The following is a 27,974-nucleotide window of genomic DNA, read 5'->3' as shown; positions in this document are numbered from 1 at the left end:
TTCCTTCACAGGTCAACTTTTAAGTAATTGTCTGTATTTGCCTTCTCCTACTTCCTTATCACACGTTTTTCCCAAATCCTCAAAAATATGCTACTGCCTCTGAAATTGCCTTAGTGAGGGGAATTAATATGCTCTTATTGTTAATTCTGATGGACATTCAATATTTTACTTCATCTTTTCATCACATCTAGTATTCTTGACCACTCTCTGTGTGCACTCACTTCTGCCATACCATCCTGCCCTTGTTTTCTTCTACCTTGCTCGGCATTTTAACTCTCCTTCTCTCATTCTAACTCTCCTTGTTAGGTGCTGCTTTCTCTGTCCATCACTTCACTGTCTACCTCCTCTAGGCCACCTTCTCTTTTCACTTTACACACCCCCCGTGGGTGATTACATCTGCTTCAGCGGCCTCTGTTGCCGCATAGATGATGTTTCCTCCCAATGACGCCACTAGTTATTCCCAATTCTGCATCACCAGCCCACATCCTTCTCCTGACATTCAGATCATGTGTAGGACTGCTGAGTAGATATCTACTCTTGGTTGTCCCACTAGCATCTCATATTTAAACATGTTGACACCCACTTTTCCTCCTGTTTTCCAACTCTGTGAATGGCATCACTTTCCAGCCAGTTACTAAAACCAAACAGCTGTGCCTGTTATAACCTTTCCTTCCTCGCACTGCTTCCCTGCATCCATCAATCACCAATTCCTATACAGTCTACACCAAGTATTTCTCAATCTTTCATTTATTTTTATCCCATTGTTACAAACCTAGTTCATGCAATAATCATTGCATTATAGGCATATGGGATGTGCCTACTTCTAAAGAAAACTAAACACTTATGAATTATTACACATTGTTTTTGGAGAAGTCTAAACTTAACAGAGCTTAACAAGGCTCTAAATGATATGTGATACTGAGTCTCTTTATACCTTTCCAGCCCATCTCACAACCCACTTCACCCTGAATTCTTGCTCTATCTATTCTGAATGCCTTTGCTTTCTCAGGCAAATGCCTGATCCAAGTGCCAAATGCCATGAGGATTAGTAACTTTGGCAGAAACTATCGAATGAGTAAAAGCAGGAGGAAGTCATTATTCCTTGGCCATTAATGCCTAGAGTGGAAAGATGTTAAAATGGTAAAAAGTGGAGGCAATCCTTAATTATTCTTTTCTATATACTTCCTTTCCTTTTTATTACACGCACAGTAGCCATGTCATGTGTTAATGGTAGGCATCAATTATATTTTCCATTCTTTTAGACCTTGGACTTCTCCTTGATGTAGGATTATTTCCTCTGTCAACAATGACCTCACTGTTAAATAGAAGTACTATTTTAAAATTAATAAGGTGTCCTTTTCAAGATTTGATGAATTCTGATGATCTACTTGTAAATCACAACATATGAATATTAAAGAAATGGAAAAGCTATTCCTTTTCAAGTCTATGAGCACATACGCATAGAGAAATATAGGATTGAACTAATTTTCTGTGAAATATGGTCTGAAAACCACATTAGTCTTGAAAGCACACAGATTATTGAAATTGTAGTTATTTTGAGGCTGATCTAAATGGATTACATAATTGTCCATTTCACTTTGCTTGCAAATACACAGTCTTAAAATGACCAAATATTGATTGAAACCCACTTGTGAAGAAAATAGAAATGAGAAAAATAATTATTCTGAGTAATGTTGTTTACTCCTTCATTTGGAGAAAATTTTTTGAGAAGAAATGTGTTAGTAAATGTTTTCTAGTCCACTGTCAGATAAGTGTTTTGAACATAAGATTTTATAACTTTTCTTCTAAAACTTAATAGGATTCCATTTTTAAACATGAAATATATATTCGTCTATTTTAGATAGTAATAAGAAATTTTAGTCTTGAATATAAATGGTACACTTTTATCTTGAGGAAAGATTTCTCTTTTGATAACATCACTTCTACTTTCCTGCTATTAAAGGCCTATCATAATTAAATTGATTTAGTATAGTATCATAAGCCAGCCCTCATGGTCTAGTGGTTAAGATTCACCACTGCAGCCTAGGTTCGTTTCCTGGTCAGGGAACCACACCACCCGTCTGTTTGTTGTCATACTGTGGAGGCTGCAGGTTACTGTGATGCCGAAAGCTATGCCACCAGGATTTCAAATACCAGCAGGGTCACCCATGGTGGAGAGATTTCAGCAGATCTTCTAGACCAAGACAGACTAGACAGACTAGACAGACAAGAAAGACCTTGGCACCCACTTCTGAAGAAATTGGCCATGAAAACCTTATGAACAGCAGTGGAGCATTGTCTGACATAACACCGAAATGTGAGAGGATGACGTAAAATTTAAGACCAGGCAGGGTTCTGCTCTGCTGTCCACAGGGTTACTAGGAGTCGGAATCAACTCGAGGACACTAATAACAACAACAAAGCATAGTGTGGTATTTAAATGAAAATTATCTCAACGTCATATCCAATAAATTGTCACTATTTTAAAAAGTCACATTATATGAAAATATTTACATTCCTGAAAGATTCCCTTTCAAAAAAGACAGTTTTAGTATCATTTCAGATGTTAAGTAGTTTTAGTATTACTGATTCTTTTCATAGGTATTTACCTGGATGCATAGTAGGCACATGGCCGAAAGAATAAACTATTCATTAGAGATAAATTTTTATCTTTTTGGTGGCTCTCTATGTGTGTACGAGTGAAAAAAACCAAAAACTTGTGTGTATGATGCGTGGCGTGTGAATGAATGCATGATTCACTTAATATGTGAATCATGTTTTAGGTAATCATCTCTTTCTAAGGGAAATTTCATATATTCTGAAGAACAGGTCATTTATTCCCAATTTTAGTAAACCGTTTCCTCAGCTATTATAATTGGTTTTTAAATTAGTTATATTTTCTGTGATTGATTAGACTAGGGTTTGCAGTGTAACATCATTGCAGCTTGAAAATGTTTTATCTTCTTTTTCCTATAATTTTCTTTGACATGGCCCTGAGGTTGCCCATGATTGTTATCTTTTTACTGTAATTTGGATACCAGCACTATCTTTGTCATACAAATGTGATTTTCTTTAGATGGACAAACTTGCTATTTGTGAAGCAAGTACTAAGTTTACTCTATAGAACATAGTCTTTGATCAGTTTTGGCTAATGTTTATATTTGTGTCATGGGCATTTGGTCATGAAATTATACTAACCTACAGACTGCTTTTAAATAAGATTTTCCAGAATGAATATATAGAAATTTTATTAAATTCTTTTTCAGTATTTATGCTAATATGTTTTCATTTTATAATTCTAAAAGTTAATGTTTTTACTTGTGTCTAAACCAAATATATGTTATATATAAACCAAATATATGTATATACTATTTTACATTACATAAATATCTGTTGTTGCATTTTCTTATTTTATCATTTCTGATAATGTAACATACTGTGTATGTTATACCTACATATTAAATATGTATATAGTGTTTATGTATGTACATGTATAACCATAAACTTTATGTATGTTATTTTTTGCTAGACTCCTAATTTCTTTGCTTTAAGGACCATGTCTTTTTCATTTTTGCATCTACAGACTTGCTCAGTATAGGATACAAGGAGATACTATATAAATTGAATTAGTGACAGGATACTTATATATTAAAATAGCTTTAAATTAGTACCAAAATAATGACTAATCCATATAATCTCTAGTGGGAAGAAGCAAACAGTGTTGTATCTGAATGAATATATACGTGTGTTTTGTTTCTTCAGGCTTCCTTCACAGATGAGTTACCCTCATGCGAGCAGAGCATGGCTTGACCATGATTGTTGGGTTATGTGTTGCCTTTGACATCAGAATGAAAACCAATTTTAGTGGTGTTCACCTGATATGGAACTATTAAGTTGTTGATAGAACACAATTTTAAGAAGGTACAAGGATGAATATGGATTGGGTGAATGGCACATTATTTAACTTTTTATTCAGTTGAAAACTATAGGTTATATGAGATATACGTTAAATAGTTTCTCTTTGGATAAAAATAGAAATTATAAGCCTACACTCAGTCATCTATGGTAGGATAAGACTATAACGTTGAATAAAAATAATATCTATTTTCCTTCTCTTTGATAATTTTCTATCTGAAAGTCAATAAAAACAAGGTGAACCCTGAAATAGCAATAATCAAATTGCCCTTTATGTTGAAGTTTCATAGTTTAAATCACTTTATTTGAGTGATTATGGACTCTTAGGTGATTCAGATTTCTAGATTGTTCCTCCTGTTGCTCACTGTTGCCTGCACTTATCTTCAAAATGATTTATTTGCATCTGAGACAAGACAATTAAGTATTCTGTACTGTGGCTCCCATACTAACCAACTCTAGATTTAATATTAAAAAGGAATACTTTTTAATGAAACATTCTCAAATATTTTCATATTAAATCAATGTCCTTTTGTTGCTATGAACTAATATTGTTTTCCATAAGTCTATTAGAAGTCTCACCAGAAACATATTTTCATATATATAAATATATAATTATTATTTTAATTTACAAGTTACAATGGAAAATTTTATTGGAGTGACATTTAGCCCTGGAAAGTACTGAAATTTTCTCTCTTGATCACGTGAAACTTTTTCTGGTGTGGTTAAGACAATTATCAAAACATTGAGGAGTAGCTGCAAGAAACAAGGTTAACGAGGCCAAGTGATCGCCATCTAGTGGTTCTAAAGACCTAATGCAGCCTAATTTGATTGAAGGTTGTCTTCAGGGCAGTGGTTAACAACTCACATGCCTACAGGAGCCAAGCAGATAATATAAATGGGAGAAGTGGGTGGGAGAAAAATCAATTATTGGTATATATCACACTTCTATGGTTACAGAACTATTGTGTAAGCACATAACATAAAATAAACAGGATATAAAAGAATATATTTTAAACTCAGAATGGAAAGAAAAATGCAAGCTCTGATAAGTAGCACCAGGGAATGGCAAGTTCTCTGGCAAACCAAGCAGTTGATCATCAGGTTCAATTGATTGTTGTCATTCAAGAACACAGGCCCAGTGTTGCTAGACCTTCCAATTTTTCTAGAGAACCTGGAAATCTGATTTGTATATGAAACCTACTAATTTTAATATGTTGGCTCATTTTTTTTTAAGATGTGATATGGTTCCAACTTAAATACATCTTGGGTCACATTTGGCCATTTTGAGATCTTTCTCAAAAGGAAAAAGCTCTTGAATTTATTGGTTTCATTTCTTTCAGAGGACAGGAAAGTGTTGGGCATCTTCCAGCAACCTTGTGAAGAGAGACTGGAATGTAAAGTTACTGAATCATTGCTAGATTGGGGCTTGGTTGAAGATTATTTTTATTCGACAACAGACACTATTCAAGATGCTGAGGTTATAGCTGTAAATAAGACAAGCCCTTCTCGTTGGTCTCTCCCAGTGCTGTAGTTCAGGGGGACACCCAGTAATGTGATCACAGCACGGCTGCTTTCTGCAGGGACTGCACGTGGAGATGTTTGGATATAACTTTCCAGTGTTTATCTTGGTTCTTGAGTTCCATATAGAATTTAAGTTCATGATTTATATTACTTTGATGTGTCTTTCTTGTAACTTTCTGCTGGTTGGCTTTGAGTTCTTAAAAAATAGCACTAAGTTATAGTTTGCAGTATAGGGGAGAATAAAATGCTGAGATAGTTGTTTGTTACTTTCTGTCTTTCACCAGAGCCCTTAACCTTGACCACATCTTTCCCCATCTGCACAGAGGAAGTAAAAAAAGAGAAAAAGGAAGAATGATCAGGATTCAGAATCCTTTGAACTTGTTCAAAAAGTGAGAGAGGCAGAGTGAAATGAAAGGAACTACAAATAGCCGTGTGGCCTGATGCCTTCTCCCAGGCCTCCTCTGTACCTTATTTTGAACAGTCACTTACAAAGGCAGGCTGTGGTCTTTCCAATTGCCCACGTGACCCCTGCAGGCCCTTCCTTTCGCTCTCTGACCTGATCTGTGACCACTTTCTCGTGTCTTCTTTCTATTCAGCTCCCCTGGTCTCCTTGCTCTTCCTCTATTGCATCACACGTGATCCCCTCACACCGTTGTGCTGGTGTTCTCTCTGCCTAAATGGTATCCTCACAGATATCCACGTATTCCCAACCTTCTACATGTCTTTGCTAAAATGTCACTTTCTTAGTGAGGTCTACCCTGATTGTCCCTTTCAGAATCACATCCCCTGCACTTCAGGTCCCCAATCCCCTCTACTTTGCTCTACCCACCCCCCATAGCACTGAGTATCTTTTAATATAATACATAATTTACGTATTTTGTTTATTGTAAGTATTTCCTCTGCTAAAACGTAAGTACTCTGAGGATAGAGATCTTTGTCTTGTTTTGTTTACTGATATATCAGAAAACGATGTCTGGCATATACAAGTACTCAATATGTATTTTTTTTATTTTTATATATTTTTTTGTGAGGAAGATCAGCCCTGAGCTAACATCTGCCAATCCTCCTTTTTTTGCTGAGGAAGACTGGCCCTGGGCTAACATCCGTGCCCATCTTCCTCCACTTTATATGGGACGCCACCACAGCATGGCTTGACAAGCAGTGCGTTGGTGCACGCCCGGGATCTGAACCAGCGAACCCCGGGCCACCACAGCGGAGCACGCGCACTTAACTGCTACACCACCAGGCCGGCCCTGTATTTTTTTAAATGGAAGAATTTTGAACTTCTTATTCACCTAGGTGTGGGCGTACTTCCCACAGCCTGCTATAATTGTCCACAAAGGAGTTTCTTGTAACAAATTATATCATGTGTGGGCTTATGATCTATTTTGTCTTTATTACTAAAAATTGCAAAAACACATGTAAAGAGGAAAGAGATATTTGTATGTTTGGTCTCCAAAACACATGTTAAAAGTAAAAAGAAGTTTGTATGTTTTGTCTCGATGTCGAGGACAGTCACTTTGTGACTTTTTTATTGTATTATCTATAATAATTATTCTATATAAGTAGTATAAAAAACTATAAAGAAAAAATAATTGACTTGAGGCAGTAGAAAGGGCAAAGAATATGAGGTCAAAAGACCTGTGATGGTATCCTGGCTACACTATTTACTAGCTCTCTGACCTCAGGTTAGCTATTTATTATCTCTGAGCCTTAGTTACCTTATCTTTAAAATAGGAATAATAATAATAGAATATTTCTTATTTACGTTATAAGTGTATAATGATATATTTTCTTTCTTTTTTGTTTTTCTGTGAGGAAGGTTAGCCCTGAGCCAACATCTGTTGCCTATCCTCCTCTTTTTGCTGAGGAAGATTGGCCCTGAGCCAACATCTGTTGCCAATCCTCCTCTTTTTTGCTGAGGAAGACTGGCCCTGGGCTAACATCTGTGCCCATCTTCCTCTACTTTATATGGGACGCCGCCACAGCATGGCTTGACAAGCCTTAGCATCGCTGCACGCCCGGGATCTGAACCTGCAAACCCCTGACTGCGGCACCGGGCCGACCCCATATATATATATACATATATATATATATATTTTCTTTCTTAATACATGTTTATTTCCTTCAACAGTTAAACCAATATATATTTAAATTCTAATTATTTTATCTTTCTGTTCACTTGGCAGATACACCCTTTGGAATAAAAGCTCCACAGGGGCATGTCTGTGTCCTTGTTTTTCAATGTTGTGTTCTCAGCTCTAAATACAATGTCTGGCTCATGATAGTTTCTCAGTAAATATGTTGTTAAATGAACAATTAAGCAAAGTTAAGCCGTGAAGTTCATATGGCGTAATAATAGTAAGTTGGTTTGTAGTCAATTATTATAATACAGATGTCTGTTATTATTGTCACTATCTAAACTCTTACCATCATTGTCAAATGCATGTTACTCTGGCTTTTTTAATCCACCACCAGGAGGGTGATCACCTTCTTGCATTACTGCCTAACTTAGAAGTTTAGTGAAATAACACAGAAAACAGTTTGCTAATCTAGTGATTTTATTATAGGTCTCTAAGCTGGCTGGTGTTTTGGTCAAGCATGGTGTCGGGAAAGGCGACACAGTGGTTATCTACATGCCCATGATCCCGCAGGCGATGTACACCATGTTGGCCTGTGCAAGGATAGGAGCCATCCACAGTCTCATATTTGGGGGATTTGCATCCAAAGAACTAAGTAGTCGCATTGATCATGCAAAGGTAAGTGCTTTATTTGGAGAAGTCAAATAGTACAGCCATATTTATCTGTGGGTGAATCATCCAGGAGCGAGCTGTGCTTCTTAGATCCTCCTTTCGAATGGGATACTTCAAGTGTACTTTTTCTTTGGCATATATTGATTAACCAAAAGTTTATTATTGAGTCAGTCCGTGTGTGAAAGACATCTTGCTGAATGCTGTGAGGAATATAAAATATAAGATAGGGTGCATGCCTTTCAAGTTAGCTTGCCATATATTTGGGTGTATAAGACACACAAGAAAAATAACTAATAACTTATTCATTCAACATATATTTATTAGGCTTCCACTATGTGCCTGATACTAATCTTGGAACTGGGTAATAAATGATACTTATCAAATGGATGGTACACATAGCTAGTTTATAATCTACATACTTCCTGGAATGGTGGTATAGCACAGTCCTTAAGAAGGGGTGTCAGGGAGGGGTGGAGTTACATAATTAAATGGGGTACTAAAATAACAAACTTGATAAAGCTGTTGTGAACTTTCACTGAGATATTCAATTTAAAACACTTAACACAGTGCCTGGCATGTAGTACTCATTTACAAAAGGTTAGCTATTGTTCTTCTATGAATTAGAGTGGAGATCAACAAACTTTTTTCTGTGAGTTACCAGATATAGGTATTGCGGGTTGCATGGTCTCTGTTGCAAATACTCAGCTGTGCTGTTGTAGCGGAAAGCAGCCTTAGATACTGCATAAACGAAGGGCATGGCAGTATCCCAGGAAAACTTTGCAGAAACTTGCTGTGGGCAGGTTTTCGCTCTCAACCGTAGTTTGCAGACCCCTGATTTAGAAGAAGGAGTGATTGCTTTTAGTTGGGGTGGCCGAAGGAGGCTTTCTGAAAGAGGTGAGAGTTATCTTGGCTAAGATTCAGCTCATTGAGAGAATGATATCGTGGAACCCAAAAGGAGAGAAAAAGAATATGAGTCTAGCGTCAGAGGCAGAAAAGGGTGAAGTGCATTTGGAGGACAGCAAATAGACCCATGCGACTGAAGAGGGAGAGAAGGTGAACTTGCAAAGGCAGTTTTCATCTGAACTGGATCCTGTAGACCTGGACCAGTCAAAGGTGTTGAGCAGATGAGTGTCATGTTTTGTGCAATGTTAAGAGGAGGCAAGTCTTGCAATATGATGTGAGTAGGCGAGAGGCTAGAGGCTGGAATAAGAACCTTTGGCAGGTGGTCAGTTTGTGAAGCAGTGGGCGACGTGCAGGAGAGGAATAGTAGCGGGAAGATTAAGGAAGGAAGGTCGTTACAGGAGTAAGAGATGGTTGCCCTTTAGAGCTTTACAAGCCTGGGATGAGACATTCTTAACAAGGAAGGGAACTAACATACGTTGAGGGTCCCCTGAGTGCTGGGCATAGAGTGCGGTTTTACATTTCTGACTTCATCTGGTAATAGATCAGTTATTAGAACTGGGACGCTGGTTTGTGGACTAACCAGCTGGATTCCTTCTTTTTTTTTCCTCTCTTTTAAATATGTTGAGTTAGTGCTTTTGAAGGAAAATCTAGGGGAAATAGCAATCAGTCATTGACCTGCAAATCAGTGGGCAGTTGGGGACTTCTCTGACGAAGCTATAGACTCCAGGTTTTTAGCTACAGAAATCATAAACACTACTTGGATAAAGGTATGAGATGTATTATTTCCTCTTTTAAAAATTTTATACGATGTGGGAAAATTGATATATATAAAAAAAATAAAGATTTATAAAACTTACGCTACACCACTGGAGGAGTTTTCATTCCTAACACACACACACACACACACACACACACACACACAATCACATACATAATCTTGTTACGGACTTTAGGCAATCAGTGCATATTCTTATGGGCGAGACCTTTGGGCAGGTCAGATTAAAGGCCAGAAGTTGAAGAGAGAGACACATATCTGAGATATTTGGATAGAATTAATAATTGAAATCAGGAATGATTTTGATGTCATGATTTTCAAATAAATAGGCTGAAGAAAAAGTTTTATTTTAACAGATAAAGATAGGAAAAATGTATCCTAAAAAGTCAGTCTAGACCAAATAAAACCTCCAATAATTCTATTAATAGAAAAGGGAAAAGGATTATTTTTCTAGAGGAAGAATCCAATTTCGACTTTATTAAATTATTGAAGTTTTGATATATTCTATATATGTTTTTAATTTGATATATAACTTACTTTCATTTACTCAGAATTCTAAACTTGGAGAATATTATCTAGAGTTATTTTTGTAAGTATTACAGATATTAAAATGTGAATTATATTTGAATGTCTGACCTTTAAAAATATAATAAAAGGAAACAAGACTTATTTTTCATTCCATTTTTTTCTTTTAAAATGCAGCTTGATATTGTGGAAAGAGAAAGGTTCTGTAATCAGACAGAATTGGCTCTCTTTCTGATTCCACCACTTGTAACCTGGGGCAAGCTTTGTAACTGCACTGAGCCGCAGCGCCATGAATATTAAGTGATATTCAAAAAGCAGAAAGTACTATATATGCATATATTGGCATAATATAAACCTTCCCTAGATGAAATGTACTGTAACCAGAAATCAGAATTCAGGAATAGATGCACTGTCTTGGATTGATTACCTGTCTCCTGAATAATTTATCATCTGTCTCCTTTGCTTTGGATTTCTTGGTGAAAAAACTGTGTACTTAAAGAATGAAAACATGTTTATTCTACAAATTAATGAGAATTTTGGTTCAGTTCCACACATACTCATTGAGAGCTTATGGTATGGCAAGCACTGTATCAGGCATAGGAAACACAGAGATAAGTGGGATCCAAATTTGGCCTTGGAGAGCTGTGCAGTGGTGGGGATGAAGGAATATTTTGACTCCAGTGAGACATCTGAGGCCTGCCCAGAATGTTCCCAGCAAGGAGATTAACCTCTAGGGGACACCGTTAGGCTACATCTGCGTTTGTCTTGAAGAATGACTAGGAAGTTGTCGGTAAAGAGTGCCAAGTGTGCCTTAGGGAGAGGGACAGGTTCAGGCTCTGTGGGGCTTGACACTTAAATCATCTGGGGGCCCTTTTAAGAAAAATATGACAAAATTACAAATATAATATTTGGTGAAAATGAATATGTATTTAGAATGAGAAAAGAATCATAAAAGAATTATGGGAGATTTGAGTCCCTTCCTTGTGTGGTCTCTTGAGGCATTTAAGCATAGATGCTTATGTAAAAAAAATTAGAAATGCTTTCTGATGGCCACCGGGCTGGCCCTGCCCAGCTAAGAAATGCTACAACTGCAGCAACAACCAGCTGTTACAGGGGCCTCTGCATTTCTCTGGTTCATGGCAGATCTACCTCCTTCATGAATTCTTTGGAAAGTATTTTTTAACAGCTCATCCTTATTAGCCAAAAACATCGAGTGTGCAATTTTGAACAGGTAAGTGAAATTTACGTGGAAGTGGTTAGGGTTAAAGCCTATAACATTTAAAAAGGGTTTATTGATTTTCAGGCCATTTATTCAATAGAGAACAGAATCATTCTAAAGAAATGTTAAATTGCCAGTCTGCACCTGAAATATTGTGATTACCTTAATTAAGATTGTTAAGTTTACTCAATTATTTTTTTTTCATTATAGCCCAAGTTGGTTGTTACAGCATCATTTGGCATTGAACCTGGAAGGAGGGTAGAATACGTACCACTTATAGAAGAGGCGCTGAGAATAGGACAACACAAACCAAATAAAATTCTCATTTATAATCGTCCAAAAATGGTAATCTCAATATTGAGTTTAGTTCTTGCTTATGGTGATGTGCTAAGGATGATTCTAGTTTTGACCATTTGAAAGAAACGCTTGGTTTATAAACCATTAAATATACTTCCTGAATGTCATTATTTTTGGCAAAAAAAGGATTTGAATGATATTTTTTGTCTTTATGAAAAACTAGCTTAAAACAAAAAGATTGAAACACAGAAACATCCATCTTAATGAATTGGATTCTATGTACAGTCTGTGGTAGTGTCAATTATTAATTTAAATTGTGACAATAATATTAATACTATCAAACACTTAGACTGCTTACTGTATGATTTTTAAGACACTCCACTAGTGGATAATTTTTAAAATCTTCCTGATAACTCTATGAGCTAGGAGATAGCATTATTCCTATTTTAAATAAGAGGAATCCAATAAACAGAGAGGTAAGTAACTTGCCCAGCTAGTAAGGGTCAGGGTCATGATCTGAATGCATGCACATTCACACATTGACTGCACGCTTAAACCCCCAGCCATCCTGCCTTGTGGTGAAGTGTGATTAATTTGTATGTAAAATGTCTTCTAAAAATTTTAGAAAGGTATTCAGTCCAGAAGTAAAAAATATTTTCAGGAAAACAAAATATGAATATTCGAAACGTAAAGTATTCTGTGATCCATGAAAGAAGAAAAAGCAATATAATACATCAATGAATATATTTTAAAATGCTTTTCCTAGTAAATTTGACCTAATGATCACCTTATTTCTACATCCAAGCAAGTCTCCAGCTATTTATAATGGAATCCACTTGGGTTTCTAGCAGATTAAAATTTTTTTGCAGAAGAAAAAGTATAAGAGTGCAAAACTCATGTATATAATTTTGTAGCACACTTGAGAGGTTATCTGCAGAAAATGCTTAAATGACAAGATATAAAAACAGTGAGCATTAAAACTGTCATTTTGATTACCACCTAGCAATTCCCATTACTACATTAAATTCCTGTGTAAAGTTTTAGTAGTCTGTGGTTCATGACCTGCGGCACTCAATGATTTTAATATTCTCACTGTATTGAAGAAGAATTTTAAGTTTCTTTCAGATGACCTCAAGCATATTTTTTAAAAAGGCCCTTTTAAATCAGGGAATGTAAAGTCAGCAATAAAGAAGGTTTTGGGTAAGAAGGTCAGAGGAAGGGCAGGGACACACACACACAAGTGTTTATGTGAGTATGTTTGTACTATTCACACATGTGTGAATTCATGTAGAATTTATAAAGAACTTACACTAGGCCCAATGCTAAGTACTTTCAGATACTTCTTATTCAGTTCTCACAAACCAATGACATAGATGCTATTACTGGCCCTTTCTAATAGATGAAGAAACTGAGTCATGGAGAGGTCATAGCCCAAAGTCACAGCTAATAAACAGTGGAGCCAGGATTTGAACTCTGGTTTCATGACTTTTAACCAACAAGATATATGTTATTTCTTTTACTTTGTAAACACACTGGATATGGATATTAATGCTTCCGGTTCAGATTTTCCTAATGCAGCTCTCTTCTCTCTCTTAATAGGTAAGAGATTCACTGCCCCTCCTCCCATAACTGGCTCACTTTCTCTCCCTCTCCCTTTTTCTTGAGACCCTTCCCTCTACTTTGCCTTATCTTTATTTTAGATGAGGCCTTTGGATGACTCTTGTCCTTCATGTTAGACCTGCTGTTTAGGAAGTAATTAAGCCCAGTGGACTGGCTTTGCTTTGAGTTTAGAGAGACACAAATTATGAGGCTTGGTAGTGCCTCTCATTAACCAGGATTGTTTTTTGCCAGAAGAGGTAAAAACTTGGTTGCCACTCCTAAGCCTCAGGCAAGCAATGACAGAGTCAAAGGAATGTCCCTCAGTCACCTCTGCTGCTCTCCCAGGATTGCCTTTTTTTTAAAGATTTTATTTATTTATTTATTTTCCCCCCAAAGCCCCAGTAGATAGTTGTATGTCATAGCTGCACATCCTTCTAGTTGCTGTATGTGGGACGTGGCCTCAGCATGGCTGGCAGGATCCGAACCCGGGCCGCCAGCATTGGAGTGCACGCACTTAACCGCTAAGCCACTGGGCCGGCCCCTAGGATTGCCTTTTAAGAATGATAACTAGGAAAGACATGTCTATAGAAGTAAATGTATGCATGTAAAAGCTCATGTTGATTTTTTTCTCTCTCTTCCCTTCGTCAAATCTTCTTTACACATGCCTGTATTTCTGAAGAACAACCATTCATTCAAGTCCTCATTTCATTTGATCTGTAATTATTTTTGTGATCACTCAATTGACATTTTTCATTATGCAGTGTGATGATTTTTTTTGTAAGTCTGTAATTGTGATATCAGAGACTTGATAATTTGAAATTAGTTGTGTTTATCTGATGCATAAAAACAAATGGAAATATGCAATTTGGTCACAGTTAACTATTTTTATTTATCTAAATGACATCCAAGACCTATCAGAGTGAGGCTGGAGAAGCCACCGGGCCTAAAACCTCACCTTCTTGAAGGTCAATTAAGATTGTTATCTATCAGTGTGTTTATTCATTATAGGCATTGTATTCGTGATATTATATTGAAATGTTAATTTATAAATGTACCTATTTAAATAGATGACCATTTTTTACAACCTGATTAATATATTAAGGAACCTGAAAAGTGGAAATGGCCTGGCTTTGCTAAATCCTTGGATCTCTGGGCATAGCTCAGGGATCACCTTGATGAAATGAGTGGTTACATACACTCTCTAGGTGGTGGATCTACTAACTTTCACTGAGGAATGTGTAGCCTTACCTTGTGCCTATACTAACAACTTCACCAACTGTCAACATTCTAATGTGTTATCTTGAGTTAACATTTCAGAAAATGACTAGACATGTACTGGGTCTTAACTCTACTTAAATAGATTATAGAAAGTACATTAAAGTAATTTTTTTTCATAAGCCATTTCCTTGCTCTGCACCTATCTGGCTATTTCATTGGCACTATTATTAAAGAGGTTTCTACCTAACTTCATATAATGTAGATCTGTCTAACTCATGACTCTGTTACCATAAGGTTTACAACATGGAGCTTGGTTCTAGGAACAAAAAAGAAAACAAACATTTCTACCATATTAATCAATGACCTAGAAGAGGAAAATTTGGATAGCATTTTAGATATGTCACATACTCTCATTAACTTTCGAAACTGATTTTTTTTCGTGAAAAAGCAAAAGTATATTTCTCTTCCACTCCTGAAAATAATCTAATTTTTTCTTATTTGGAAAGATGGCCACAGTGTTACTCCTAAATGGCCCTTGTATCAAGAGAAATTTTAATGCGTTAGTTGACATCTCATTGTGAAGACAGTACTTCCAAAGTAAAAAAAATAGGTTCAAAAAATAGAAATTAGTTTATAAAGTTAATAGTATACGTACATTTATGGAAGCATGAACCTCTGTTAGTTAAGCTCTGACAGTTGATGAAAACATGACTGCATCACATTGAATTTCTTAAGGATATCCCAAGATTTGAATAAAACATGTTCTTTTGTCAGTTCAGTTGAAGTCAACATCAAACTGTTGGACTTTTTATGAACATTTATCTTAACTCATGGTTCTGAGATATTTAGTCATAAACCTGATATTTAGTGCTATATAAGCCTAGATTTTCAAATGCTCAGACTAATATAGATTTAGCCACTCTTCACTCTTCTCTTGATTTAATCTCCTCTGTTCAGTGCGTATGCCTATATTTTTGTTGTGTAGGAGATGATTCCCTTGACTCCCGGTCGTGACCTTGATTGGGATGAAGAGATGGCGAAAGCACAGTCACATGATTGTGTTCCTGTTCTTTCAGAACATCCGCTGTATATTCTTTACACATCTGGAACAACAGGCTTGCCAAAGGTATTCTCTCTCTTAGGGATAACTATCTATAGCAGCAGATTTCTTTTATACTGAGAATATTTGATTACTGACCAAAAATGTTTGCAGACTGTAGCTTGAGGTTTAGACTTAGGTACTTTATATCTTAAAGAAATACTAAGTTTATATATGTAGAAAAATAATAATTATATTTAATGTAAAATGCTTTGCCCCAATTTCTTCCAAAGTCTTCACATATACCAGTAATATACAGTTGCTTTAGTAAGCTATTAAAATTAAATTAATTGATATTTGATTGACTATCAGTTGGTTTAATAAAATTTTATAAAAATATTTTTTAAATGAAATATCTTTATTTTTTAAATTGAAGTATAACTTTCATACAGTATGGAATTGATTTTTGATCTAGGGGAATTCAGTTCTTTGTTATAAATGCAAGTTTGAGAATTGGCTTAGACAGTTTGAACAATAGGCAGTTTACCCAGAGTGTTGAACCATTTGATTTGCAGCACTGGAGACACTCTAGGATTTTTAAATTTGCTTACCATGAAAGATGTTTTCACAAAACAAAGTTAAAAGCATCAATATTTATGAAGGTGTCAGATAACAAACAAAAACCACCTTGGCCTGGTGTCTCTAAATAATACTGTTTCTTCATACAACTTCATAAAGGCTTGTAATATCATCTTCCTATTCATCTTTATTAGAGGTTCAATATTCATTGAATCAAAGAATGTTAGTGGGGAAAGGGACTTTCACAATCACTCACATCCTGGAGGGCAGTGACCTCTTTATTAATATTAAATCTCTCTAGCATCAAAATTCTGAAAACATCATCTGTTAATAATCTTAAAATAGTGGTTCTATTAGATTAGATTTAAAAAAGAAAAACTAAGATGTTCCATATAAAACTCACTTGCTTGTGAGAAAGAAAACATTTGGTAGGGAATTATATTTTCTCTGAGGACAGGGACCATGTTTTATTACCTTTTTGTCTACCGTTGTGCTTTGCATGTAGTTGGTTTTCAGCAAGTTTTTGTTTGAGTGTGTAAATAAACAAATGCATATACATAAAGATGTTTGTGTCATTGTGGAATCAAAGCCTAATGATTTTTTTAACAACTCTGGTCATCTGAAAAATAAATATTCCTTCATATTGAAGAATCTAAGACTTGTTTAAGCAGTCCAAATGATGTGCTGGACACAGTCCTCACCCTCTACTTTTTGCAATTCTGCATTATGCAGCAGCCACATGGAGTCCAACTGAACGTTTGGCTGTAAAATAAAAAGAGACTCAGCAAGTTATACTTCAATCTAAAAGTATCAGCATGAGAGTAAAGCCATGACCCTGAAAACTTAGTATAACCTAACCAAATAATAATTAAAAAAACCCAAAACAAAAAAATCACTTTAACTCCTGAAAAGCCTGAAGGAATCTTATAAAAACATTTGTGTTACCTCAAGATTTTAAATCCCTCTGAAATGCACTGTGGCTGTGCGGGAGGAACAGAAGAGTTTGTCAGCAACTCAAAACTGATGCAGCCAGTGTCGTAGAAATAAAAGTAATATACAGAGCATTAAATTTGAAAATTGGTGGTTCCAAATAAGGAAGGATCCTAGCTATTCCAGGTTTTTCTGGGTCCAGAAAGTCTCTTCTGGATTCCTAGATGCCCAAAGTGAAGATCGTTTGCAGTTTCAGTCACTCTCATTTTCCTCCTAATGTACCATCCTGAAGATAATCTATTTCAATAGATTGCAGAAGGCTTTAATTGTTTGCAGAGAGCTCTATTCCCATTGGAATCAGCTCAATTCAATATACCTGTATTGAGTGTTCATTCTATGTTGAAAGAGATAAAAATATGAGTAAACCACAATCTCTTCAATCTAGTGGGGTTAAAATATATAGGAACACAGGTAATGCAAGGTAGACGGTGATCTTGCTCTGAAAGGGCAATGCTCTTTCTCTCTCTCCTGAGGAAGAGATGAGATTGAATGGTATCTGAAGGATTAAATTGAATTAATTTAACAAATATTACTGAGCACCAAATACGTGTCTGGCTCTCTTTTTAGAAGTCTACATTCTATAGCCAGGGCACAGGCACTAAACAAGTAAAGAGCTATGTAGTAGGTGATCAGTGTCATGCAGAAAAAAAAAGCAGAGTAAGGGGACGGAGTGATGGGGAGAGTAGGAGTGCTGTTCTATCAGGGAATGTCAGGGAAAGCTCTTGGTAAGGTGACATTTGAAGGATGAATAGAACTTCTTCACAGTGTGACATCTCGGGGAGGAGGGCATTCCAGGCAGAGAGGGTCAGCATAAGCAGAGGCAAGAGTGAGTTACAGAAGGTTCCAGGATGGCTAGTGCATATGAAGCAAGTGAAGAAGAGAAATGGCCAGATATATAGGCAGGGGCCAAACTCCTAAAATTTAGCCAAGAAGTTTAGTTTATATTCTGTATGTAAGGGATGGAGAGCACAATGCTTCTTAAGCAGGAGAGGAAAATATGAAGGAAGGTACCTCTTGCAACATTATGTTGGGAAGATAGGCAAGTATACACAATAGAAGCAAGGAGATTAGTTTTCACGCTGTTCAGTTAGTTTAGGACTTTACTTAGGACAGAGCTTTTAATAGAGAGGGATCAGATTTGGTTCAAGGATAGGAGTGAAGCAGAGGAGAAGTCCAAAACTTTGAACCCAAGAACACAGGAGGATGGTTTTGATTATTTACTGCAATAGAAACACAGGAGGATGGTTTAGGACTGGGGAAACTGGAAGTTTTTGAACATCCTGAGTATGATGTGTCTTTGGGACATGAACATGGAGATGCCTAGTCAATAGTTGGAGGTGAAGATGTGGGTCCAAGAAGTACATCTGGGTTTGGCGATAGACACTTGTGGGTCATCAGTGTAGAGGTCTGGTCTTTAAATCATGAGAGTGAGTAGGTTTTGCAAAGTAGGACATGCAGAATGGCAAAAGAAGGTAGTGTCTCTCAAGGTCCCTCGGAAATACTTCTCTCATCCGTCTTGTGGACTTTAGAATTTCAATTGCATTGAAATTATACATTGCCAACAAACCTTTATGTCACTTATCTATCCTACGTTATACATATTAGTTTTTATTTTCTTACCTTCATAACATTGCATGTTCTCTAAGGTCTTAGAATATATTTCATACATCTTTGAATCTGCTGTCACTAACCTTAAAATTGGGCCATGGTAAATCCTCAGAATCTCTTACTTCTCCAGTTAGTTCCCAGACTCCTCTTTATTCATAAGATCCTCACTTCATTTTTGGTAAGTATAATCAGGATTAATGGGATCTGAAATTTTAATATTGGGATTCCCAGAATAGAAGTTCAGGAAAGATGAGCACACATGCATTTATGAAGCATTTAAATATAAATTTTATGTCATCATTATAGTTTGTTTTCTCGATCTTTGATCTTCATGAGGAAAAGTAATGTTGTGAGTGCATGAAAATATTCTCTTAAAAATGCTCGTTTCTCATAGACATATATAAGACACACATAAGACAATCTGTTCTTTGGTTAGAATTTGCAGATATATTTAGGGCATATTTGCATCTCTTATCTGCCAACCCTGGATTTGTCAGGTTGCTGTGTGACAGGTTAATCTGTTAGCTGCAGCAAATATTCCACAACCACCGCTGTGCTGCTCTGCATGCATTTCTGTCTTGTTGTGGGCTTCTATCCTGTTTGGTTTGGGTGCCTGTATTCAAGATACTTCAAAGCACTACACAATAGAAGAATCCCTCGTCTGGACAGGGTGTCCTTTTGGGAGTGGGGGATTTAGTGATGGTAATATTTGTCTTCTTCTAGCTTGATATCATGGAGGGATGGTGATAACCAAAAACAAAAACAAAACAAGTCCAGTGCCACAGGAAAAGGGTAAAAGAAACCAAAAGCAACGGATTGGAAGGAAGGCATGATGGAAAGGTGGTGATAAGGCCTTGTGTCCTGATGTACATTTACACAACTTACATCACTTTTATTCCTACATGTTACCCTAGGAAAAAAAAAGTCAAATAGAAAAAGCAGTGAACTTTTTTTTTATCTGTGGTATAATTCTTGCAGATAAAATGCTGACTTGCTACACGTTTGCCCCTTATCTCACAGTTGTTCAGATCAATAAAAAATTATACTGCTGCTAAAATATCCTCCACAGAGGCAGCTTCAGAGTCATCTGAAAGCCTGTAGCAAGAGATTTTGTGTTTGATGAAATATCCCAAATGGAACCATTCCATTTCTCTTAACATGATTCACTAAGTTCTGCAAGTTTCAAGGGTTTCTCCTGAACCAGGAAGAGTATTTCGAAAAGGAATTATATTTTTCATACATGTGCTTATTCACTCTACTATTCACTCACGTAATGTCAACAAATGTATGGAATGCCTATTCTATGCCAGACACTGTGCTGCGGGTATAAAGGCATTCTCCTCACAGCACTCGGAGTGCTGGAGGAGACACGGCACCAGGCCGGGCTGTCAGTGCTCGGAGGAGGTGGCAGGCAGGGGCTGTGCAAGAGGCCAGGAGAGATGTTTAACACAAAGTGGGATCGGACAGCTTCCAGAAGAGGTGCACTTTCACAATGTCTTTAAGTATTGTGTAATGAGGTAGGAGAGAGCCAGGTTCAGGAAGGAGGTGGAGGCTCATTCTAGAAAGAGGGGATATCTTCTGTAAAGCCGCTATCAGAACAAGAATGTTGTCAATGTGTTGGATTTCTTTAAGTAATCAGAACCATGCCTTTTATTTTTCAACTCACTGACTCCAATTATCATTTAGTGATGGATTTCTTTTCTTCAGGTAAAATATTTATTTCCTGTTTCTTCTTGTTTTGTTTTTTTCCCGACTTGTCAGGGTGAATTGAAATATGTATGTTTGTGTGTGTATAAAATACATATACATACATACATAAGCATATACATATATATACATACATCTAGACACATACACATGTCTATTTACATCTGTATGTGTGAATAAACACATTTTATGTATGTAAATATGTATATTTGTCTTGTATAAGCCTATATTACAGAGTACGATGATAGAGGGGCTCAACTTAGAAAGTATGAACTTTTGTCATGTACTTCAAACTTGATTCACTTGAGTATTTTGAGATCTGCATTTCAGAATTCTATAGTTCAATTAAAAGAATCTTACCTCACACTTCAATCTTCCTTACCCTTCCGCTACAACCCATATGATTCCAACTATATTTTTCTTAAGTTGTGGCAACCAAAACCGTCCACACTTGATATGCAGACTTGATACCGACGTGTTTTCTGTTTTCCTTTAATGACCCCGTTTGTGATATTTTGTGGCTTTCCTGTCTTCAAAGGCAGCTCATTAAGCTGGAAATCATAAAGAACATCTGTGATAACTGTGGTCCCATTTCTGGGTGATTAATTATCAGCTTTTAATTTTACTTGTATGGATTGAATTTTTTTAAATACCTATATACATTAAAAGTGTTTTTTTTTTTTTAATTTTTATGAGCACCTTTATGTTGTCTCCTTTCCTATTTCTGAGATAGAATTCACTTTCCAGTCTTTATTTGGGGCACGGAGTATTATTCCCACCTGAATGTCTTTCAAGTTCTCTAGAAGACTTTAAGGATTATGGCTGATCCTACAAAAACCAGAGCGGTATATTGGCAGGTTACAGGGCTTTTTGAGAATATCCCAGGTCATCTAATGTCTTTACATTTAAGGTAGATAGAGTATAAGTATGTAAAGAAAGTGATAACAGATTCAAAAGAGTAAAATGTAGCTTGCTTGTGTTTTAGGGGTAAGCATTGATGTTGAATAAGTATTTTTACCTCATGTTCAAGATTTCAAATATACTTTAAAATACCATTTTTAGTTTCTGATTAATTTTGCATACTTAGAATATAATGATATATTTTTTTGAGCATGATTTATGTGTTTTCAGAGGCTGAACAAGGTTTATCTTTTGCATTTTAATTATCATTACCTGGAAAATATGATTACAAAGAAGAAACAAAAAAATGCTTTATTATCTTAATTTTAGTCATGTATTAATCTTATAATAAACTCTCTTTTTAAACTTAATCTTTCAATTTTTTTTACTTTTAAACTTCTTATGAAAGATCTACATGCAGAATATGAAATTATGCACTTCTTTTTCTATGCCATAGCAAATACTCAGAAAATTGAAAGCTATCATCTGAATATTTTGTGCAGGCAAGACCAAATTTCAGATCTAGAGTTTAGATTAATGAATGGTAAAATGATGCTTGATGAAAATTTTTATACTCATCCTTTAGAAAAATAAAAAATAAGTGGGAGCCAGCCCAGGGACATAGTGGTTAAGTTTGTGTGCTCTGCTTTGGTGGCCTGGGGTTTGCAGTTTCGAATGCTAGGCATGGACATATGCAACGCTCATCAAGCCATGACGTGGCGGCATCCCACATACAAAATAGAGGAAGATGGGCACAGATGTTAGCTCAGGGCTAATCTTCCTCAGCAAAAAGAGGAGAATTGGCAAGGGATGTTAGCTCATGGTCTATCTTCCTCACCAAAAAAATAATAATAATTAAAAAAAATAAATAAAAATAAATGGCTATCAAAGACCAATGAAAAACAGACATTATGGCTTTTCTCTTTCCTTTAGTTCCATTTTAATTGTTTTTAATGAGAATCTTTGATGGTAACCTCTAATTACTTTGACATTTCTGCCTTTTGGGTGGTATTAGCACAGGGAAAAATAAAAAGCAATAATTGCTGGAACTAAGGAAATAATTTTATTAATAAGATATTAAATTTTAGCCTCTATAATTTAAAAATTTTTTTCATGCCTGGTCTCATTTTTAAATCTCACTTTTTGGGGGTCAAATGGATTTAAGTATCTATCATTTTACAGACAAAGCAACATTGGTAAATATTCTTTAAGGAAGTGTCCACTTGAGAGGTAAATAGAAATTTGATAACCCATCCTTTAAATTATCTTCTAAGTTTTACAAATGAATTAATACTCATTTATGTTCTCCCTAGCCTTTTATTCCTTTTTATTACTTTCAGTTGGTTCATCTTACCCGCTGTACCATATAATTTAAAAATTTACCCAGTTATAATAATATATGAATAACATATTGTCTATGAAAAAAAATTCATTTTTTTCTCCTGTACAAAATGAATAAAAAGTTTTAGAAAAGAGTGTTTACAAGTTGATTAATATTAATTTCATCAGGGTGTTGAACCGTAGGAAAAGGCCTTCTCAGTAAAACAAACTAATTAGCAAAGTACATGGAAGATAGTGCAGAATATACTGGGGAAGGAGCTGCTCCATTTACATGGGAAAATGCATGTGTGAGACTTGCCGGCAGGGGCTTATGATTTCTGTTACTCCCAAGGTGATCAAGAGAGCCAGCTGTGTGCTAACCGTGTCATACAACCTAGAAAATAGCTGTCAAATGCCAACAAAGCTGTGTGTGATATTTGCCAAGAGACCAGGTGTTGCTGCTGGCAGATGAAATGTGTTCCACAGCTTGATACCTCTGTTTTCTTAGCGGTACCTGAAGAGAGCAGCAATTTTAGTAACTAATGGAAAGTTGGTTTCTTTTTTATTTTCCTGCTTCATGTCTTTGTGTTACAGTTGCAGAGCTATGCCAAAAGGTACAGCTAGTAGCATATTTGTTAATTAGGACTATGTTTGCCCTTTTAGGTAAAATAATTATTTTCTGCACAGGGCAATTATAATTACTAAAAGATGCTTCAAAATATATGTGAGTGAAATATAACATATTTCTTAGCAAGCATTCTCCTCGCTCTGAATATTCACATTGTTAACTCTTTTTTAGCCAATGATGATTAATGTTTATAGTGAAGTAATAAATGAAATTCTTGATTAAATTTACCATCAGTTCTTATTTATGGTGACCCTTGTGCCCAGTTTTCAAATATTAATCTTGTGTTATGGTTGAACCGTGGTCTAGTGGTTCAGATTCAGTGCTGTAGTGGCTGTGGTCTGGGTTTGTGTCCCGGTCGGGGAACTGCACCACCCGTCTGTCAGTTGTCATACTGTGGTGGCTGCGTGTTGCTGTGATGCTGAAAGCCATGCCACCAGTATTTCGAATACCAGCAGGGTCACCCATGGTGGACAGGTTTCAGCAGAGCTTCCAGACCAAGACAGACTAGGAAGAAGGACCTGGGCACCCAGTTCCAAAAAAATTGGCCATGAAAACCCTATGAATAGCACCGGAGCATTGTCTGATAACAGCGCCAGAAGGTGAGCGGACGGTACAAAAAGACCAGGCAGGGTTCCGCTGTGCCGTACACAGGGTTGCTAGGAGTTGGGATCCACTCAGGGCACTAACAACAACAAAGAGTTGAATATGTTCGGTTCAGTGGAGGATAGCTGCTAGAAACTGATTCACGAAAACTGTAGTACTGTGATGTAATGATCCCTACTTTTGCCTAAAATGTAATATAAGGCAAATCTCTCAGCCTAGATCCAACTCATCAGGGTTGATTCCTCAGAGTTCCAGGATTCATCATTAAAGAATTGCTCAGCTCTAATCCTGTGGTAGTGTGATTCCCAGGGTAGCATCGTAATGAGACTAGGTTAGAATATGGCTTTGTTTCCTCTCAGCATCCTATTATTATTTAATAATATTAAGGAATAGACATCCTTATGTTAGTCTATGTTTTATGTACACAGTTACCATTGACCTTTCTGTGCACTTGAATTGAGAGTTTCCATTTCTGTTCTGGAAATATGTCTGAAAATGTAATGTTGATTATTTATGTTACCACAGGAAAATGTTTTTGCTGTATGTCATTCTGTGAAATCATAAGTTTTCTCTAGAAGGTCAAGAATGATCTGTGAGAATGGATTCTACAAATGGACTGATGTGGACAATTTATTCTGTGTTTATTATTGGAGGAGCCAAAGAAAAAGTGATTCAGATACAATTATATGAAAGGCAGAGTGATTTGTAGCTTATAGAATATAAAATATTATAAAAAGGAACTTTTTTTAGGTGGTTAGTATGAAGACAGAGAATCTTTTAACATGTTGTTTATTGATTTTAGCTTCATTTTTTCTCTTTTTTAGGGTGTGGTTAGGCCCACGGGGGGATATGCCGTAATGTTAAACTGGACAATGTCTTCTATATATGGACTTAAGCCTGGAGAGGTAATCATGGTTTTAAATTCATTTTACATGACATTTCTCTGATTGAGGTATATGCATTTTATTATCTTCTGATTTTCTAGGTATGGTGGGCAGCTTCTGACTTAGGCTGGGTTGTCGGACATTCCTATATCTGTTATGGACCTCTTCTGCATGGGAACACAACAGTTTTATATGAGGTAATAAAATAAAATTAATACCACATATAAATAATATTTATTTTACTGAAATTTTTTGAGAAGTAGTCCTAAGTCGTAACAGAAAACTTTGGATGGGGCAAAAATTTAGATTTTTGTCTCTTCTTCCAGATAAATATATGATTTCAAAAGAGAGATATATAAAAATAATAGCCAGCTATTTAAATTGTGTTGAACAAAGCCATAAAAATTATATTCTGAAAAATATAAAAATACAACCTCAAGCTTGATGTCTATCCCTAACAGATTTCTAGAAAATATTATCAAACTGATACTGATTTAAGAGTTTTAGAAAAAAAATTGTTATCATAAAACAACATAGATTTGCCTTTTTGTGTTCTTATAGGATTAATGGATTTCCAAATGTATGGTGTCTTGATTTTAGCTAGATATTTTTGGTGGTTTCTGATGATAGCTATATGTATAAGGGAGAGAATCATAGACTGACCAGATTTGTGGCTGAATAAATAACTACTTTAACGTTCTGTTGCATGGATTAATGTCTAGGAATAAGATTTTTGTGTGTATACTAGAAAATTCTGCTCATATGTTTATTCTATTTAATTTTATCAATGCCTTATCTGAATACTTAGAATACATACCTATCAGATTTGTAGGAGATCAAAATTTTAGAGGGACAGCAAAATGATAGTTTATTAAATCAGTATTCCAAATTATCTTGGACTTTTGGGACAAAATGCACAAGACTAGAAAATACAGAAATCTTTACAGTCATATTTATATTAAAAATAGTTGCAGAAATGAAGTAAGGGGAACTTGAGTTGGTTGCAGTTTATGTAATCAAATCCCTGTGTATTATAATTATCCATGGTTCAAACATAGGGGTTGCTAGGATTGCTTTAAAAAAAATACCATATGCACTGTTATAATTTTATTTTATTCTTTAACATTTGGAAATTTGAGTTCAGTTTAATGGGGAGGAGGAAAAAATCATTAACTTATTAGAAAGCATCTGGAAGAAGGGAACTAGCATGAAAATAATGTCATATAAGAAAAGGATGAAATTGTAGATGATTAGTCTGAAAAATATTATATTTAGTGTGCATATATGTCAAGTATCTTTTTATATTTAAAGATTTGCCACATATAAAGGAAGAAGTGTAATAATGTAGAGTTCCAGGGACCTGTATTCTGGGAATAATCAGAGACCAATTTAACTATCCAGTAGTAGAATAGGCAACTCTACATAGAAGGCTCTCTTTCACTTAAACTCTCTCAATATCAGGCAAGAAATGTGAAGAAGGGAATTTCATATGTGGGGTGTGTACAATAGTATTAGATGACATCAAGGTTCTTTACAATCTTAAAATTCTGCAACTCTATTATTCTGAAAAATTTGGAGACTATTTTCTATCTTCATGGAAGTCTGCTAGTCCCAGTCACCATTTAAAGACATAGTGTTCCTTCATTTTACCTGGCTGGTTTTCTGTCTCTGAATGCTCAGAGATATTGAGGCAGACTTTGACCCAAGTATTAACGCCTCACACACTACTCCACGTCTTTTGTACTTTGCATTTGTACTTTGCAGACTTAATATACATTGTGGTGTTTGTAATAATTAAAACATAAAATAATCTTGACAAAGCTGTTCTATACTGAAGTCCTTGTGATAGAATGTTTTTATTAAATGTTTTTATTAAAATAATCATTCCCCTTGAAGTAATCAAAATAGACTTCAACACTGCATGCTTCTAATGAATTGTGATATTACAACATAAATGTGACAGAGCTGAAGGTGCCATTATATTTATAAGTATTTATGTTTACAAGTATTAAGCTGCCTTTAGAACTGAAGTACATAAAATTTTTGTGCATTTACCATTGGCCTTTTATTATTTCTTAAGTTTATTTAAAACATGGTTTTAACACCATAAAAGAGGCTTGGTGGTTTGTTTTTATCTTGGGATGATGTGCTCAGGAACAATGTAGAAGCCCTATGAATATTTGTTGTGTGAAAGAGTGAATGAAGTAAGCTACATTTTTATACCTTTTCTTTGCACTCTTGTTTCTTTCCTACAACTTGTAAACATCTTCAGTTTTCTCTGATCAGAAAACAAAGCCTTTTAGACCTTTGCCCACTTCTACCTAGCCCATCTTTATTTTCTTCTCCACTAAATTCCTTGAAAAAATACCCTGCTCATGCTGTCTGAACTTCATATTCTTCCAATTATTCTTCATCCCACTGTAGTCCAATTTCTGTCCATGTCACTTCATAGAAGCTACTATAGCAGGGGTCAACAGTGACTTCATAAGTGACACAGTCAAAGGGCCCTTATCAATCTGATTTTATTTTCTCTCTCAGTGGCATCAACCCTGCTGACTGCTCCCTGCAGGATTCTCTCTCCTCTCTTGAGTTCCATGCCCTTTTGCTATTATTCAGGCCATTTCTTTTGCCTGGCATGACTTTCCCTCTGTCTTTCCTTACCTAGTTAATTCCTACTATCCTTGAAGACTCTGCTTAGATGTTGTCATCACTTGAAATTTCCTCTCACAGTCTTCGGCTGTGTTCGGTACCTCTTTCCATGATTCCATTGCCCCCTGAGCATATGTCTGTCACTGAGCAGACCATACTGTACAGAAATGATCTGTTTATATCTAGTAGAACGTGAGATCCTCAAAGCCAGTTCCCCAGCACAGCACATAACATACACAAAGCACTCAAGAAATGCTCATGGAACTAAATTGAACTGGACTCCTCTCTTCTCTTCCTACCTCCCTGGCGGCTTGTCCTCCTTTTCCTCTCTCCTTTCCTCTC

General features: G+C 35.9%; 1 protein-coding gene across 3 annotated transcripts in view; it reads left to right on the top strand.

Annotated features, from left to right (window-relative positions):
• Positions 1–27,974, top strand: part of ACSS3 (acyl-CoA synthetase short chain family member 3) — a 151,837-nt gene that overhangs the window by 43,949 nt on the left and 79,914 nt on the right. For 2 of the 3 annotated variants that reach the window (XM_087449136.1, XM_004417907.3), the window contains exons 3-7: positions 8,007–8,195; positions 11,822–11,956; positions 15,711–15,851; positions 24,924–25,004; positions 25,085–25,180. In XM_087449136.1, coding sequence (XP_087305262.1) covers positions 8,007–8,195; positions 11,822–11,956; positions 15,711–15,851; positions 24,924–25,004; positions 25,085–25,180 — 642 coding nt within the window. The remainder of the gene's footprint in view (positions 1–8,006; positions 8,196–11,821; positions 11,957–15,710; positions 15,852–24,923; positions 25,005–25,084; positions 25,181–27,974) is intronic. The other variant, XM_087449135.1, reaches the window with a different exon arrangement.

This window comes from Ceratotherium simum, chromosome 25 (assembly GCF_057802395.1).
Source record: "Ceratotherium simum simum isolate JZ-2026a chromosome 25, ASM5780239v1, whole genome shotgun sequence".
NCBI lineage: Eukaryota > Metazoa > Chordata > Mammalia > Perissodactyla > Rhinocerotidae > Ceratotherium > Ceratotherium simum.
Note: the sequence above shows the minus strand (reverse complement) of the source record. Positions and strands in the feature narration are given on the sequence as shown.